Here is a 16,904-nt window from a genome sequence, read left to right as displayed (position 1 = left end):
CAACTACTCCCATGCCTAACCCAGTCATTCCCTCTGTTTCCCCAACTTGTAGGTGTTCTTTGCTTCAGTTCGTTCTGGAGGCAGCAGCCAGGTTTACTTCATGACTCTGAATCGTAACTGCATCATGAACTGGTGATGGACACCCAGGCTGAGCAGGGATAGGTGGGGTATATCTCCATACTGGGCATATAACCCATCTCTACTTCCAGCTCCCACCACCACGACCAACAAAAAGCCAGGCTTCCCAGGCCTCTCCCTCTCTACCCTTCCTGGGCTTTTGCTTTTTTTTTTTTTTTTTTTAGTTTGATTCACTGGAGCCTGCTGGGAACGTGACCTATGACCCCTGAAGCTTTTGTGATCACGTAACCTTCCCTTTCCTCCTCTTTCCTCTCTCAAAGTGTTCTCTCAAAAAAAAAAAAAAAAAAAAAAAAAAAACTGTGCCTGTTACTCTCGACTCCTGGATAGAGGTACAGCTTTCTCCCATCAGAAATTATTTGGGAATCAGCCCCTTCCTCCCTCTTCCTCTCCCACTAAAGAGGAAAGTGCTTGGGGATGCCTCCCTTCATTCTACTGCTGCTATCTAGGGCAGAGTCCCAGGGCCCCTTTTTTTGCACGCCAGGGGGACCAACTCCCCCAATGAATGTACCAGACCCTGGGGGGGTGGCATAGAGACAGGGTCACCAGTCACTCCAGGGGAAGGGGGGGATGGTCCATGGGGACCATTTCCTCATTACTTTCTGAAAGCACTTTAATCATCTCCCCCCCCCACTCCAGGGAATGGGGAGGGGGGCTGCCAGCCAAAATAATCCTTCCCCTTTCTAATCTTATCTTCCCTTTCCTCTTCTCCAATGCTCTTCCTGGATGGGGGAGATGGGGGAGGATGGGACTGGCTACTGCTCTCATCTACCCCCCCCAGCCCCACCTTGCTTGCATTTGTATATAGTGTGAGCAGCAAGTAGCCCCCTTCATCCTATTCCCTGCCCTCAATCTCAATGTAGTGGCCTTGGAAACCTCATTTGTTAATAAAGACAGAATTCAACCAGCTTCTCCTATCCCATTGCTTTCTTACTCAAATAAACTAACACTAGTATTACAACTACAAAGAATATGTTCAATAATAATTGTCAGTAATGAAGCAATGGCCAGAATAGACTCCAAAATAGATTCCAGAATGAAACAAGTAAAAAGAAGCCAGGAATATTTGTGTGAGATTGGGATATAAGAGTTGAGGAAAGAAAACAACAAAACAGTCATCAAAGGAAGATAAGGGGAAGTACCCACAATTCTCTAATTTCTTTTAGGAGGCTCTGATTACTCTGCTTTCCCTTCCTCTAACCTCTAACAGGTCAAATTGGGCCTATTGGCCAGGTAGAAAAAGATAGCCACAATGCTATCTATTGTTCAGGAAAAACAGACCTGAATGGGAGGTAGAACATCACAAGGCAAAACACCATTCATAAGGAGTTAGAAGAAGCAAACTTTATTGTGGAGGAATATTGTACTGGGGACAGCCAAGGAAAGAGGAACAGCTTAGGTCCACTAGTATATCCTTTGGAAGGAGGGCCAAAACCAGTAATATACACAAAGTGGGTTTTTATAGGGCTTCCGGAGTTGAGCAAGATGGGATATTGTTTGTGGGGGGAGGGGAAACTGGGAATCTAGAAGTGTTCAGGTCAAGGTTAAATGGTTCAGTGGATAGTGTGGAATGTGGAATCAGGAAGACCTTAGTTCAAATCCTGTCTCTCACATACACTACCTGTGTGACCCTGGGGCAAGTGCTTCCATTTCCTCGTCTTTAAAATGGAGATTTTAGTAGTTATTTTATATAGTTGTGAGGATCAAATGAGCTAACATGCAAAATGCTTTGCAAACATTAAAGCACTTCATAAAAGCTAGCTATTGTGTTGTTGGGGGAGGAGGAGAGGAAAGAGGGAAATGTCTGGGAAACTGGGATAGATTAATTAATATTCAAACTATTCACTAGGGAAAAAATACTTTAATGCAGGCTAAAAGGCCTTACTTTAGTCGTGATTCAATGTATTTTGTGGAAGAGTAGAGGCTAGGAAAAACTGGGTCTGCTTTTACAGGGCAGGAGGCTGCTGAGGTCCTTATACCATAGAAGAGGAGAGAGGCCTCAGTGTGAGTTCCTCAGTGGAACAAAAATAACTGAATAAAGGAGACTGGAGTCCAAAAAAGATTTTTAGGAAGAGGGAAGTGAAATGTGGGAGGCACCCTTTTCAATTGGGCCTTAGTGACTGGTCAGTGAAGGTTTTATTTCATGATGAGACTGGTCTGCTTAAAAAGGAAGTCTACATACAAGGGGGGAAGGGCAAGTCAGGCACCTGGTTCAGGTGACCGCCAAAAAAGATAAGGCCTGTGCCAAACCCAAAGAGCACAAGGGCTGCCCAGAAGCAGATGTTGTCCAAGGCCTTTCCCACAAGGACCCAGCTGGAAACTTCCTGGAAAAGGGGTAACAAGCACTGAGTCTGTGAGAGCACACAGACTCAGCCAGGTAACCCTGGAAAGTTTAAAACAAGGCATCCCCTGACATTGCTAACAGCCTCCTTGCTGATCTTCCCAGGAAACATGTATCTCCAGGACCTGTTCCCTAGCTTCCTTCAAGCTAAAGTCACATTTTTTACAAGAAACTTCCAAATCCCTTTAATGCTAATGCCTTCCCTCAAGTATTCCAATTCACCCTCTCTTGTTTGTACATAAGATATTTGCATGGTGTCTCCCCTTTACCTGAGCTCTTTGAGAGTAGGGATTGTCTTATGTCTTTCAAGCTTTTAACAGACCCTTAATAAATGCTCCTTAAGCAGGTCCTGAACCTTCCATACCTCCCCAGAATCTTCCTGCTCCCGCATGCTTTCCGCTAAGAAGTTCACCGCGTCCACACAGCAACGAATCTCTGATGAAGCAGTTCCCAGACTCTGACACAGTGCAGCGGTGGAGGCAGCTGAGATGAGGAGGAAAAGAGTGTATTTCGAACCCCCTCCAAACTCATAGCTCCCCACATCCCTCGACTTGTAATGACGCTCACCAGGTCCTGCCCCATGCCGATGTTTTTGCCCTTCAAATAGCAGCTCGCTCCGGGGCTTCCTCAGGATCAGTTCCTCCGCTCGGAGTAGAATTCCCTGGGAAGAAGCCCTACGTTGGGAAGAAGCTGCGCCTGGCGCCGGCGGAGGTGGAATAGAAGAACCCAAAAGACGTGGCAACAATTCTAAGAAAACCTGAGGGACAGGAGATCCGCAGAATGTCTGTCCCATTTTTTACTCCTAGTCAGCTTCGCTACAGACTTAAAACTATACATCCCATCACCCCAACGGCTTACATAACGTAACCGAGGAGACATAACATGAGTGTTGGGCGTCCTGAGAGAGACGTTGAGCACGATGACGCAATTCATGACAATCAGAGCAGCTACAACCATGACGAAAATGAGATACCTGAGATAAGGGGGATAGGATGTGACCATAAATGTCCTCATCCTTTCTGACTCCAACTGCAGGCAAGAAGGGGGAGGAAAGAAAGGTTACAACTCCCTCAATTTGTAAGTGACATCACAATTGCCGTCAACTAAATTCCAATCCCATTTCGGCCACTTCACCGCAGCAGCAGCTGGAAGCAATACTTCCGAAAGGCACTTGCTGGCTGGGACAGCTCTACGTCACCACCGCCACTGTCTCATGCTCGCTTTCCTCCCTCACAATGCGCTATTTGCGTTTCAGGATAGGGTATGACATAATAGCCTTAAAGTTTCCTTCCTTAAGGAGCAGGCCCTTTCCCTCCCAGCAGCTCTTCCTCCCGTGTGAGAGTCACATAATTACCTTACAGTCTGACTCTGCCTTAAAGGAACCGCTTCACCCATGAAGGGCTCCTCGGGTTCCCTCGATACTCTGTTATGGGTCTATCGCTACCACAGCTCCACGGAGGTGAGGCCCGCCAGGAGACGCGACCGTTCTCCGCCCGTTTGTGCTCCAATAGCCTTTTTGTGAGCCTTCCTCTGCCTCCCAAGCTCCTTTCTCCAATCCGCTAGTGAATTTCTAACTAGCGTGCACACATCTCAGTGAGATCCCACTTTTCCTAAAGTCGGTTCATCCAAGCGAACTCTCCGTCAAACTAAGGGTTTGGATGTAGATGATCACGAAGATTCCAACTCTTAACACTCTATTTTAGGGTTTACTCAAAGATCGTCATGTTCTGACCTTGGAATGACCTAGCAATCTGCGGGGTGGCCCTCAGTCCCGAAATTAGCCTTCAGAAGCCGTCCTGACTCCCCTTACCCCAAAGGCATTCTCGCTGACTTCTCTCACCCCACCAGGTGGCCCTCCAGCCCCCACTTCTGTGCTCCCTGGAGTTGGCCCTGGCAGCAGCTCATGAATACCTGGAAATCGGGCTAGAGAAGTTGCGACCTCCGGAGCCTGGGGACCAGGACAAGGAGGAAAGGGAGCTGCCGGAGGGGGAAGGGGCGAAGCTGGAATCCCACAGCTTCCCACCGTCTCCAGAACTCTCCCTGGGGCTAGTGCTGAGAGAGGCTATGGGGAGTGCAGTGAGCTTTGGAACTACCTTGCTGCAGGTGAGAGAGGTGGGGAGGAAAAGGAAGGGCTGTCTAGTAAACGAGACTGACCTTGGGGATGTGGAAATTTACTGTGTACCCTGCCCTTATTCTCAGATCTCGGCCCTATGGCTACAGCTGGAGACTCGGCGCTTCTGTGGCTGCAGAGACCCGGCCCATAACCCGAGCTCAGGGAACCCTGGGCGCGCGTTGTCGCGAGTGGCGGAGGCTGCGGGGCGGGGCATGAGAGAGGTGGGAGCGGCGGCCAAAGCCAGCGCGCAGCTCCTCCTCCGCGGGGCTCGCTTCTGTTTCCCCGTAGGGCTGGGATTCACCGAAATTCATACTGCCCCCAAGACGACAGTTTAGTTCCAATGGCCCACGTGGCTCTTTGGGTTGTGCAACGAACAAAGCGTACATTACGACTTGACTGCCGGGCCTACAGGTGGGATGTGGGTATGAAGACGGTGCATAGGGAATAATAAGCAACTTTTGAGAGCTAGGTAGAAGCAGGAATAAAGCGGGAGGAGGGGGTACTCCCCAAGTCTGGGGGCCGTAGATCGGTTGGAAATACTCAGCCACTCCTTTAGCAGGAATACTCCGGAGAGCTCGAGATGAAACAGAGGTGGGGCAAGTTATCTAGGGAATTGTAGACTCACCACCCATGCAAATAAAGCAGTGGGGGAAACCTACCTTTCTCTCGTTTCTATCCCATCCCCACTAGGCTCTGCGTTTCCCATTTCCTGACTCCGCCTCCTTCCCTACAGATTCGATTTTTGAAACAACTGTTTAACCTGCAGCCCAGCTTTCCCCTTGGCTCATTTTTCCACTTCCTGTCTCCTCTCTCTTTCCGCTGGTCTTTGCCCCTTCCTCCAGGCTTCATTCTCTGGGCTCAAATCCAGCCTCTAGCCCCACTTACCTCACCAGCAAAGGGACGCTTAGAGAAGTCTCTGGTATTTTTGTCGCCACGAGGAACAGGAAAACGGTCTGGGCCAGGAGGACCGAGATGGAGACTGTACACTTCTGCCCACCCGCTGAAAAGGGTTACGGTGTGTCTAGTTCTGTTTCCCCCGTCCCCGCCACACACACCCCTCCCTCCCCCCCCCCCCAATCTCCACACTCCGGAGGGGCTGCTGGGGCTAGACTTAAACTATAACCGAGAGGGGCGATCGGGCCCATCCCCAGGCGGGGACAACCTGTGTTCAGCCTTGCGAATGAAGCCCCCTCCCCTGGTCCTGTTACCCTGCGCAGGAAGGAAGTAGACTAGCAGCACGAGGCCTGAGATGAGAACACAGGGCACGATGATATTGATGATGTAGAAAAGGGGCTTCCTTCGGATGATGAGTGTGTAGATGACTTCAATGTTCCCTGGCGCATCCACTGCGCGGTCTTCATGGTACCAGATCAGCCCAGGACAGAAATCGATGGCCCACTCCCCATTCTCTGCGGATTAGGGAGATCAATCAGCCAACAGCAGTTCGCTGAACATCTGCAACCACCTAGGATTCACCCAAGCTTTAGCACTATGCCAAACATCTCGGTTCAGGGAACACAGACATTGGACCCCTTGAGCTGGAAGCCTTGTTTGAGGGTAAAGAAATGGAGACAGAAAGGATAGAGGATGAGGGGGCAACCAGATGGGGCACAGTGGGTAGAGTATACCAGCCCTCGAGTCATGCAAAACCTCATACTAGCTGTGTGACCTTGGGCAAAATCACTTAATCCCAATTGCCTCAGGAGGAGGGAAAAAGGAGGACAAAAAAGGTTGTAGTAGTAGAAGAGAGCTCAAGTCTGGGAATCAAGAAACCTAGGATTTGAAAATCTCCTTCTGTCGCTCACTAAAAATGGTATGATAATAATACCTTCTTGCCTCACATTTCTCTTTGTATTTTAAATGTTTAAATTTTCTTTCTTTTTTTGGCATCACTGGCACTACCACCAACTCTCATTTCACAACACTTTGTAATCTTCTTTCCAACCTTCATTACGCAAATGAAACAGTTATGATCTCAAAACTGCCCAATCAAATGGCCTTTTCTCAATCTTTCTCTTTCTTGATCTCTCTAACAATATTTGATATTGCTAATCACCCCTCCTTCCTGAAGTTCTCTTGCCTTTGAATCTTCATTGTCACTCTGTTCTTGCTTCTCTTCCTACCTGGCTACCTCTTCCTCAAACTTTTTTTTGCTGAATAATGTCCCATTCCAATCTTTTCTCTATATTTTCTCCCAGCAATTTTATCTTATCAGCTTTTGTGGGTTGAATGTCATCTATCTAAGTAGATGACTCTTAGATCAGCCCTAAATTTTTTTATTCTAAACTCAAATCTGACATATTCCCACTTACCTAGAGGATGTCTCTAATAAGAAATCTCATAAGCAGTGTGGTAGAGCAGAATTTGGGAGCCAGAAGCATATAAATTCAAACTTTGGCATTGCTACCTTATGACTTTGAGCAAGTAGCCTTCAGAACCTCAACTTCCTTCTCTGTAAAATGTCGGAATTGGCTTTTATTACCTCTAAACTCCATTTCAAAGTTAAATCTATGATCCTGCTATGGCCTATATTCAAAAGAGAATGTATCTTTTCCCCAAAACACACCTCTTATTTCCCTATTTATGTCAATGGTACCATCCACTCAAGTTCACTATGTTGGAGTCATCCTTTATTCTTCACTTTTCCTTACTTCCATTTTCACATACTTTCTAAGTTCTGTTAATTCTGCCCTTTCAAGATTTATAGATTACATTTCATCCACTCACAAAGGTACCATTGAGGTTCAGGTCTTCAGCATCTTTGAAATAGACTGCACATTGATCTCCTTGACTCTGCTTTCCTCCAATGCACCCCCAAAATATAGCTGCCAGTGACCCTGTCATTCAAAAGCTCCCTTTATTTAAGGAAAAACAACAACAACAACAAAAAACAAGCAATATTTCACATTTAAAATCCTGCACTGCCTGCTTCCAGCCTCTTTTTCCCATATTTATTACAGGTTATTCCCCTTTACATATTGAGCTAATTGTTATATCTTTCTCCACTGGTGATGAAGTAGAGAAGAGTGCTGGACCTGGAGTCAAAAAGACTTGAGTTTAAATTTGGCCTCAGACACTAGCTGTATGATCCTGGGCAAGTAATGTAACATCTGTCTGCCTCAGTTTCCTCAACTATAAAAAGAAAATAACAAAACTCACCCCCACAGGAATTGTTGTATTAAATGATATATTTATATAGCCTTTGGCAGTATTCAGAACATAGTGCTTATTAAATGCTTATTCCTTCTCTCTTTCCTCAAATAGAACATTTTCTTTTCAAATTTTTGCTTATTTTTTAATTCAGAACTTATAGATTTCTGTATATATAGCAAAACACAAAAGGGCCAATTCTTTATGAAATCTATTTCATAATATATGATATATTCTTAGATCATCATAATACAGATCACAGATCTAGTCAATCTATGAACAAGCAATTAACTGTTTGCCCATGACCCTCATGCTCTCCCTTTTCCTCTCTGCCTCTCAGAACCCCAAACCTCCTTCATCGTTCATGATCCTGTCAGCCTTTGGTGACTCCCTAATATTTGTTGCCCTTATAGAATGTAAGCTCCTTGAGGGCAAGGGCTGTTTCTTTTTTGTCTTTGTGTCCATTTTGCTTAGCACAGTGCCTGACATATGGGGAGAGATAAATAATGGTTTGTTGATTGATTGACCATTCATACTCTACTCAATAAACTTCAGTGACTTCTAGAATAAATGATTAACAGTTCTGTTTAGGTTTTCCCCAAAATACTACTTTTTAACTTTTAAGATGTGTTATTTTACAGAACAATCATCTTCCATAACCTTCATATACCATAATTTACCCAACCATTCTCCAATTGATGGGCATCCATTCATCTTCCAGCTTCTAGCCACTACAAAAAGAGCTGCCACAAACATTTTGGCACATACAGGTCCCTTTCCACTCTTTAGTATTTCCTTGGGATATAATCCCAATAACAGCAATGCTGGGTCAAAGGGTGTGCACAGTTTGATAACTTTTTGGGCATAGTTCCAGATTGCTCTCCAGAATGGTTGGATTCTTTCACAACTCCACCAACAATGCATCAGTGTCCCTGTTTTCTCACATCCCCTCCAACATTCATCACTATCTTTTCCAGTCATCTTAGCCAATCTGACAGGAGTGTAGTGGTATCTGAGTTGTCTTAATTTTTATTTCTCTGATCAGTAGTGATTTAGGGCACTTTCTTATATGATTAGCAATAGAATTTCTTTATCTGAAAATTGTTCATATCCTTTGACCATTTATCAATTGGAGGATGGCTTGAAATTAAATTAGTGTTATCTTTACATTCTGTATATACTCTCAATTCTAGTGCCTTCCTTTCTCTTCATTATTCCTATTTATCTTATAAAGGAACAGAGTCTATATCCCTATTTATCTTTTGTTGTCTCCCCTAAATTAAGCTCCTCGAAGGCAGGACTGCTGCGCTTTGTCTCTTTTGAATTCCCAGAGTTTAGCCTGCTACATAGTAGGCCCTTAATAAATGATTTTTGGTTGTATACTTGGCTTCACTATCAGAATGTGGATTTCTTACAAATAGGGATTTTCATTCTTGTATTTTGCACCCCAGTATCCGGTACAGTCTGGGCCTTACTAGGCCCTTAACAAGTACTTATTTCGTGATTTGAATGACATCACTACTTCCCATAAAAAGAGCCCTTCCATTGCGGCGTTTCCTCCCCACGGCCCCAGAGATGCAGACTACGGACTATTACCCGTATAGGCCGCCTTATCGATCTGGATTTTGTTTAGGACCTCGCCAGACTCCTCCGAGAAGACAATCGCCACTTCGGCTGCGCTGTACGTCTGAGACCTTAGGAGGGAGTGCTGGAGGTTGGATCAGTCTGCTCCCCACGCTCGGGGTCCCGGACCCCAGCCCAGCCCCCCCTCCGAGGGCGCTCCCTCTTCAAGACTCCACCCCCTACCCGCCCCTACCGAAAGACGAGGGAGCAGTTTTGCCAATCAAAGGGAAAGTAGGTGACTTCTACTGCGCAGGTGCTGCGGTAGATGGCAGGAGGGAGCCAGCTCACAAAGCCGCCTTCGCTTACCAGCACGTTGGCCTCGTAGGCCACTCCGAACACTCCGTCTATGCTAGCAGCAGAGAGGACCCGGGCATTGGCAAACACTCACTAACCCGCCCCCCGCCCCCTCCTCCGCTCTAAGTCCTTCCGTGCCCGCCATCACGGACGCTTCCGGTCCCGGCTCCCGAACCACTCGGGGTCAGTCCCGGTGACTTCCGGATACTTTCCCAGTTTCAGGCCTTCCCACAGTGCACGCTTTCTCCCCTCCCCTCGCCTAAATCCCCGAGGCGTTGGGGTGTCCCAGTCCCCAGCCAGGTGGGCATACAGCGTTTGGAAGGAACTGGTCTGATCCGGAAAGAATATCATCCGTGCTGCCCGTAGGGCTGAGATCCGCCCAGGTCACCAGCCCTGGAAGCCTGCCCCTCCCCCGCTTCCTTTTCAGCGGCGGCCTACAAACTTCCCCGACATGCAGGCTCCCGGGCCCAACCCCCTAAAGCTTCCAGCTCCTTCTCCCCCCACCCTCACCCCCTTCAGGGTGGCAAGTGTCACGTGTCTTGTTCTAACTTGTTCTCCAGCACGATGTCAGGAAGCCATACAAGGTTAGCAGGAACTCTCAGGGTTGTGATACCTCCAAAGTCCTTACTGCTGTAGTTAAGTCGGTAATCGATCCAGTCCTGGGAAATGCGGAAAGAAGGGGAAGGGTGAAGGCACTCTCCGCCTGGCAGCTCCCTCCTCCGCATATTATTAAGTCAAATCGTTAAACGAAGGGACTAGAATGTTCCCTCCGAGGGGCGAGACGGGGACCAGCGAGATCACGTCTACCTCAGCCCTCTGCCCAGCGCCAAACCCCTACTCACAATTCCAATCCAAACACTGGTGGTGAGAGTCTCTTGTTTCTCATTCTTAGGAGAGGAGGAACAAAGGAGGAAGGGGATTAATGGGAGTCAGAGCCGGAATCTAGGGTCACATAAAGGGTTTGGGGGAAGGGATTGAGAAGTGGGGCAGGAAAAAGGTGAAAGCTGAATCTTACCAATGAGATAAGATTGGTCAAGGTGACCTTGAAATTGACAGAGACTTTTTCTTCCGGCCACCTTACTGGCCTTCTGGTAGGATCATAGTGACTGAAGAGATGGTGATAGAGCCGGAGCTCTTCGCTCCTCCCCCATCCCAGGCCTGGAAGACAGAGTAAGATGGGGGGGGCTTCCGAGGAGAAGCCCTGGGCCACTTCTCTGCCACCAGATACTTCTCTGCTTGTATTCCGCCCCCTCCTTTCCTTGCCCTTTTTTTCTGGAACTCTCTTTTCCTTCCTGTTTCTGTCTCTCATCTGTCTCTCCCTGTCTCTGTCTGTCTCTCCCCCTCTCGTTATTCTTTCCTTCTCTCCCTCAATATTCTGGCTTTCCCTTCTTTCACTCTGTATTTTTGGTCTGCTGTTACCACTGCCTCCATACCTAGAAGCCCTTGAAGAAGCAGTATCCAGAGCACTGTTCCCTCCATCTGCTCTCTAGCTCCTCCAGGTTATTCTGAGCATCGATCAGGGCTAAAAGGAAGGACCATCTTAGCCAGCTTGGGGGAGGGGTGTTAGTTCCGGCTAGGGCAAGGAGACTATTAACATTATCCTACTCTGTGCCCTCTCTGCCCACCCCCCCAATATCCCTACCACCTGCTTCTTGAACAGAAATATCTTGGCTGCTTCCAGAGACAACTGTTCTACCACCCTTCTTCCTCCCCTAAATATCCCAGAATCCTTTAGTCTCATCCTTAATGACACTATTTGTAACCTACTAAATAGAACAGGAATTCTACCTTCTCCCAATCATAAGAAAAAATAAACCCCAGTTCTAATTCTGGTTTTGCCTGCTACTGGCAAAACTTGAATAATTCAAACAATTGCTTGTTTGAAATTTGTTTAAAATGAAATTTTTTTTTTCTTTTAACTGCATTTTTTAAAATATAGAGGTCCAAATTTTTTCTTTTTCCCTACTTATTGAAAAGGCAAGTAATATGATACCAATTATATGTGTGAAGACATGCAAAACATTTCCATTTTAGCCATGTTGCAAAAAAAAAAAGCAAGAAATATAAAGTGAAAAAAAAAAAGCAACCCTAAGTCTGTACTCAAATTTATCAGTTTTTCCCTCTTCCAAATTGTTCTCCAGAATAATTGGAATCTAGCCTCAGAAACTTTTTTTTAAATTTAAACATTGTTTATAATATCTTTTTATTTTCAAAATACATGCTAAGATAGTTTTCTTTTCTTTTCTTTTTTTTTTTTTTTTTTTTTTTGAGGCTGGGGTTAAGTGACTTGCCCAGGGTCACACAGCTAGGAAGTGTTAAGTGTCTGAGACCAGATTTGAACTCAGGCTGGTGCTCTATCCACTGCGCCACCTAGCTGCCCCGCAAAGATAGTTTTCAACATTCACCCTTGGAAAACCTTGTGTTTCATATTTTTCTAATCCAATATAGGTTAAACATGTGCAATTCTTCTATACATATTTCCACAAACATGCTGCACAAGAAAAATCAAATCAAAAAGGAAAAATATGAGAGAAAAAAAATAAAATAATAACAAAAGTGAATGTGATACTTTAACATATTTAACATATATTGGTCTACCTGCCATCTTGGGGAGAGGGTGGGGGGAAGAAGGGGAAAAATTGGAACAAAAAATTTTGCAATTGTCAATGCTGAAAAATTACCCATGCATATATCTTGTAAATAAAAAGCTTTAATAACTTTTTTTTTTTTTTTTTAAGTGAATGTGTACTATGTGTTGATGCACATTTCCTCCCTCTGGATGCAGAAGGCTCTCTACATCACAAGTCTATTGGAATTGGCCTGAATCACCTCATTGAAAAAAGCCAAATCCATTAGAATTGATCATCATATAATCTTGTTGCCATGTACAATGTTCTCTTGGTTCTACTCACTTCACTCAGCATCAGTTCATCTAAGTCTCTCCAGGCCTTTATGAAATCATCCTGCTGATCATTTCTTATACAACAATATTTCATTACATTCGACAGGGTGTGTGAAACTGTGTTCCCTTTTGATCTGTAAAATTAACACTGAAATTCTGTCGCTTTTGATCCCTGACCCCCAAGACTCCAGAGTCTATGAGAGCATATCCTCTTGGCTGGGCTTTTCTAAAGCAAATTACCCCACTGATGCAGAACCTTTTCAGGAAATTCCAAATTCCAGAAGCTTTCAAAAAGTAATTTCCATTCAATTGGATATCTAGGCCTGGGGACTTTGACTTTCTTTTTAACCTGAAATCTGAGCCTCAGATTTTCTATAAAGGATATTTCTAAACTCACTTCTTTGAAGAATATCCAAAGTAGCATGTTTTGTTGCTTTGGCATATGTACCAGGATCCTGTCCACTGTGAAGACATTCTCTTTTCAACAGAAAAACCTTTTGTTATTTCTCTGCCAGATTCTTGCCACTGAAGAAAGTCGGTCTTCCTAGCAAAGCTGGCTTGTCATCCAACAATAAACTTCCCTTTTTGCCACCTAAAACTCATTGGGCTCATGAATTCTTTTACAAAGGACCTGAACCGACAAAAGGGGATTCCCACAACTCTCTGACTGCCACTAGAATCCCATCACATTCATATACCATAATTATTCAGGCGTTCCCTAACTGGTGGGCATCCACTCAGTTTCCAGTTCCTTGCCACTACAACAAGGGCTGCTACAAATATTTTTGCAATTTTTTATGATCTCTCTATAGAGACACTGATGGATCAAAGGGTGTGTATGCACAGTTTGGTAGTCCTTTGGGTATACTCTCCAGAATGGTTGGATCAGTTCACAACTCCATCAGCAATATGTTAATGTCCCAGTTTTCCCACATCCCCTCCAACATTAGTCATTATCTTTTCCTGTCATTTTAGTCAATCTGATAGGGATGAAGTGGTACCTCAGAGATGTCTTAATTTTCATTTCTCTAATCAAGAGTGATTTAGAGCATTTTTTTCATGTGAGTAAAAATGGCTTTAATTTCTTCACCTGAAAATTGTCTTCCTATCCTGGCTTGTATTCTAATAAATATGAGTCAATGTTCTATGATATTTTTAGAAATAAGACCTTTATCAGAACCCTTGGATGTAAAAATTTAATTGATAAATGGTCCTTACCCAAAAATTAAAAAAATAAAAAAGGGAAGAGTCACATATGCAAAAATGTTTGTAGCATCCTTTTTGGTACAGGCAAGAAACTGGAAAGTGAGTGGAGCCCATCAGTTGGAGAATGGCTGAATAAGTTGTTGTATATGAATGTAATGGCATATTATTATTCTATAAGAAATGACCAGCAGAATGATTTCAGAGAGTCCTGGAGAGACTTATGTAAATTGATGTTAAGTAAAATGAGCAGAACCAGGAAATCATTGTACATGGCAACAAGATTATATGATGATCAATTCTGATGGATGTGACTCTTTTCAACAGGAGGTGATTCAGGCTAGTTCCATCTAGTGCCATCTGTATCCAGAGAGAGGACTGTGGGAACTGACTGTGGATCACAACATAGCATTTTCACTTTTTTTTTGTTGTTGTAATTTGTTTGCATTTTGCTTTCTTTCTCATTTTTTTCCTTTTTGATCTGATTTTTCTTGTGCACCATGATAATTGTGGAAACAGATATAGAATTGCACATATTTAATGTATATTGGATTACTTGCCATGTTAGGAAGGAGAGGAGGGAGAAGAGAGGGAGAAAAAAAATTGGAACACAAGGTTTTGCAAGGGTGAATGTTGATAATTATCTATGCATATGTGTTGAAAATATAAAGCTTTAATAAAAAATAAAAATAAAAGAAATGAGGCCTTTATCAGAACCCTTGGATGTAATTTTCCCCCAATTTTCTGTTTTTCTTCTAATCTTGGCTGCATAAGTTTTGTTTGTACAAAAACTTTTTAATTTAATATAATCGGAATTATCTATTTTGCATTTCATAATGTTCTTTAATTCCTCTTTGACCATAAATTCAGTCATTCTTCATAGATCTGAGAGGTACCTTATAATATCACCCTTTATGTTTAAATCATGAACCCTTTCCACCTTACTTTGGGATAGAGTGTTATAGCCTCAGAAATTTACTAGTTGCATGACCCTGGGCACAGTTGCCTCAGGAATGAGGAATCATCTGTAAAATAAGCTAAAGAAGGAAATGAAAAATCACTCTAATATCTTTGCCAAGAAAACCCTAATGGTGTTAAGAGAAGTCAGATACTTTTCAGCCTGGAAAACCTAAACAACAAGAACAAAAATCTCTGAATCATTCCAGGCCCATGAAAATATTCAGAGTAGCAACAAATTAAGTGATGAGGAAGAAAAGATAATTGAAAACAGAGAAAATTTCAAGGAATGGTGTAGGTAACTAACTCATAATTAAAGTAAAGTAGGAGATTGGATCTATCATCTGTTTAGATCCAAAAGTTTGGATGGCATTAGAATCTTGAGAAGAGCAGAAAGTTTGGCACAACCATTATGGAGTATGTGATAATGAACTAGAAGTGAATAAAAAGATATCTGTATAGTAGGGGACCTAGTTCATATGCTTTGTTTTTGTTTTTGCTTTATTTCCTCTATCAGCATTCAGCAGTTCAAGAATAGGAAAAAAAAAAAAAAAAGGCAGTTGAGGGGGTACGTTGAGGTTAAAGACTGGCAAGGTGGCATGAATGGCAAAGAAGAACCAGCATGGAAGACTGTAAATTTAAACTGTTTTGAGTAGAGGGTCAATCTTATAAAGAGATGAAATGAGAATAGAACAAGAGTGCTACACTCTGGGAGAATTAGGAAATTGTAGGTACAAAAGTATCAGTCTCGATGATGCTGTTGATAATGGTTTAGGCTGCCTTCTTGTTTGGGGATAAATCTGAGTGTTCATCACATGATGTTTAAAACTTTGGTTTTAAAATGACTGGAGGAATAATGACTTTTCTGCCCCAAAACTATTCCCACCAAGCAATCCAGACCTTTCTCATTGACTCAGGCAACCAGTTTGTTATGCTTATCCAGGTTTATGAAAGTGGGAGAACAATGGCTAAGGATAGTGACCTATTTGGCAAATTTAAGCTTATAGAAATCTAACTCCACCTTCCTCCCAAGCAACTAGGATTAAGTAACTTGCCCAAGGTCACACAATAAGTGTTAAGTGTATGAGGTCACATTTGAACCCAGGTCTTTTTCACTCCAGGGCTGATGCTCTATCCACTACTCGACCTAGCTGCTGCAGAAATTTAACTTTAGCTATGTATCTGCTATGGATGAGAGCACAGATAAAGAGGCCGGTATCACTATCATCAGTGACAAAGATTGTCAAAGAAAAACAGGAAGCTAAGAAATGCAAGGCTGAAGCAAGCAGAAAAACAAGGTGTCTTCCAGGAATTTACTTGAATCTCAATGTTTTCAGGAAGAAGGCTACAGTGAAGAGTGAGAAACTTTCGATGCAAAACTGGCAATTTTGTAAGGGTAAACACATAAGACCAAAAAAAAAAAAAAAAAATGGAATGATAACTAGTTTAATAAGGACTAGACTGCTGAAAAGAAAAAAATTTAAACATCAACAAAATAGAATTAAATTTCGAGGCATTTGTAATCTATCACTAAGCTATATCAGAGTATAAGGGGCATGGCAGGTGGACTCCCAACTGTGGAGCTGCCCCATCCAGAAATGCTTTTCTGGACCACACACACACACACACACACACACACACACACACACACGCAGCATCTACATGGCTGTTTTTGTATGTTTGTGTTTTTTTTTTTTTTTGTCACCAAAGCTGGCGAAATGGTAAACATAAATGCTGAGTTGTGTACATTCTAGGCAGTAAGAAAGCTTGATTGTGTACAGAGGGATAAAAGTGAACATGGTACTTTATCAATACAAAGTAATGGAAATGCAATTTTTGTACTGAAGAATAAAATTTTATTTTAAATTGGCATTAAAAAGTTTTTTCACCAGATGTCCTATATATCAATGAAATCACAGATCTCTTTTCAACCAAAAGTTGTAAATCTAAGTTTTATGGGTTTGCCATTTGTTAAAGTTTTTAATAAAGTACTTATTTTTACAATATATAACTTGTTAGTCTGAAGCCAATCCTATTCTAATAAAGCAAAACCATATTAATACATTAATAACACTCCATGGTGACAAGCATCTTGTAGCAGCTCTGCACAAATCATAAATTCTACTCCCCTTTTCCTCTTGCACTCAAAATCATCATGTCATGTCTTGGAGTTAAAACTCTAAATT

General features: G+C 43.3%; 3 protein-coding genes across 6 annotated transcripts in view; 2 read left to right on the top strand and 1 right to left on the bottom strand.

Moving 5' to 3' along the window:
- MINK1 (misshapen like kinase 1) overlaps positions 1 to 1,042 on the top strand; it is a 67,310-nt gene extending 66,268 nt beyond the window's left edge. For both annotated transcript variants that reach the window (XM_074311687.1, XM_074311686.1), the window contains one exon: positions 53 to 1,042. In XM_074311687.1, the coding sequence (XP_074167788.1) occupies positions 53 to 136 (84 nt within the window). In that variant the 3' untranslated portion in view covers positions 137 to 1,042. The remainder of the gene's footprint in view (positions 1 to 52) is intronic.
- A 417-nt stretch (positions 1,043 to 1,459) lies between these two features.
- Positions 1,460 to 11,295, bottom strand: CHRNE (cholinergic receptor nicotinic epsilon subunit). Of its 2 annotated transcripts, XM_074311691.1 has the most exons (12): positions 11,090 to 11,295; positions 10,672 to 10,814; positions 10,499 to 10,543; positions 10,206 to 10,315; positions 9,556 to 9,711; positions 9,336 to 9,433; positions 5,798 to 5,998; positions 5,475 to 5,589; positions 3,335 to 3,449; positions 3,044 to 3,233; positions 2,841 to 2,959; positions 1,460 to 2,459 (listed from the first exon to the last, which is right to left on the bottom strand). In XM_074311691.1, the coding sequence occupies exons 1-12, from the start codon at positions 11,133 to 11,135 to the stop codon at positions 2,310 to 2,312; spliced, it is 1,488 nt and encodes a 495-aa protein (XP_074167792.1). In that variant the 5' UTR covers positions 11,136 to 11,295; the 3' UTR covers positions 1,460 to 2,309. The 2 variants fall into 2 exon arrangements, with proteins under 2 accessions (XP_074167792.1, XP_074167791.1); XM_074311690.1 differs by lacking the exon at positions 11,090 to 11,295 and having other exon boundaries at positions 10,672 to 10,980.
- Positions 3,737 to 5,058, top strand: C4H17orf107 (chromosome 4 C17orf107 homolog). Of its 2 annotated transcripts, XM_074311696.1 has the most exons (3): positions 3,737 to 3,935; positions 4,325 to 4,579; positions 4,676 to 5,058. In XM_074311696.1, exons 1-3 carry the CDS (start codon positions 3,870 to 3,872, stop codon positions 4,922 to 4,924), a joined length of 570 nt encoding a protein of 189 aa, XP_074167797.1. In that variant the 5' UTR covers positions 3,737 to 3,869; the 3' UTR covers positions 4,925 to 5,058. The 2 variants fall into 2 exon arrangements, with proteins under 2 accessions (XP_074167797.1, XP_074167796.1); XM_074311695.1 differs by having other exon boundaries at positions 4,325 to 5,058.
- Positions 11,296 to 16,904: the final 5,609 nt, after the last annotated feature.

This window comes from Sminthopsis crassicaudata, chromosome 4, assembly GCF_048593235.1.
Source record: "Sminthopsis crassicaudata isolate SCR6 chromosome 4, ASM4859323v1, whole genome shotgun sequence".
In the NCBI taxonomy this organism is placed as follows: Eukaryota; Metazoa; Chordata; class Mammalia; order Dasyuromorphia; family Dasyuridae; genus Sminthopsis; species Sminthopsis crassicaudata.
This window is presented reverse-complemented; position numbering and strand designations above follow the sequence as displayed.

Bases quoted from the DNA above. Each gene is read 5' to 3' on its own strand.
- C4H17orf107 (XM_074311695.1), top strand. From the start codon at position 3,870: ATGAAGGGCTCCTCGGGTTCCCTCGATACTCTGTTATGGGTCTATCGC. The intron at 3,936-4,324 runs GTGAGGCCCGCC...TCACCCCACCAG, and splicing joins GCTACCACAGCTCCACGGAG to GTGGCCCTCCAGCCCCCACT.
- CHRNE (XM_074311690.1), bottom strand. From the start codon at position 10,965: ATGAGAGACAGAAACAGGAAGGAAAAGAGAGTTCCAGAAAAAAAGGGC. The intron at 3,450-5,474 runs GTAAGTGGGGCT...CCCTTATCTCAG, and splicing joins AGCGTCCCTTTGCTGGTGAG to GTATCTCATTTTCGTCATGG. The intron at 2,960-3,043 runs GTGAGCGTCATT...TCCTCATCTCAG, and splicing joins TCGGCATGGGGCAGGACCTG to CTGCCTCCACCGCTGCACTG.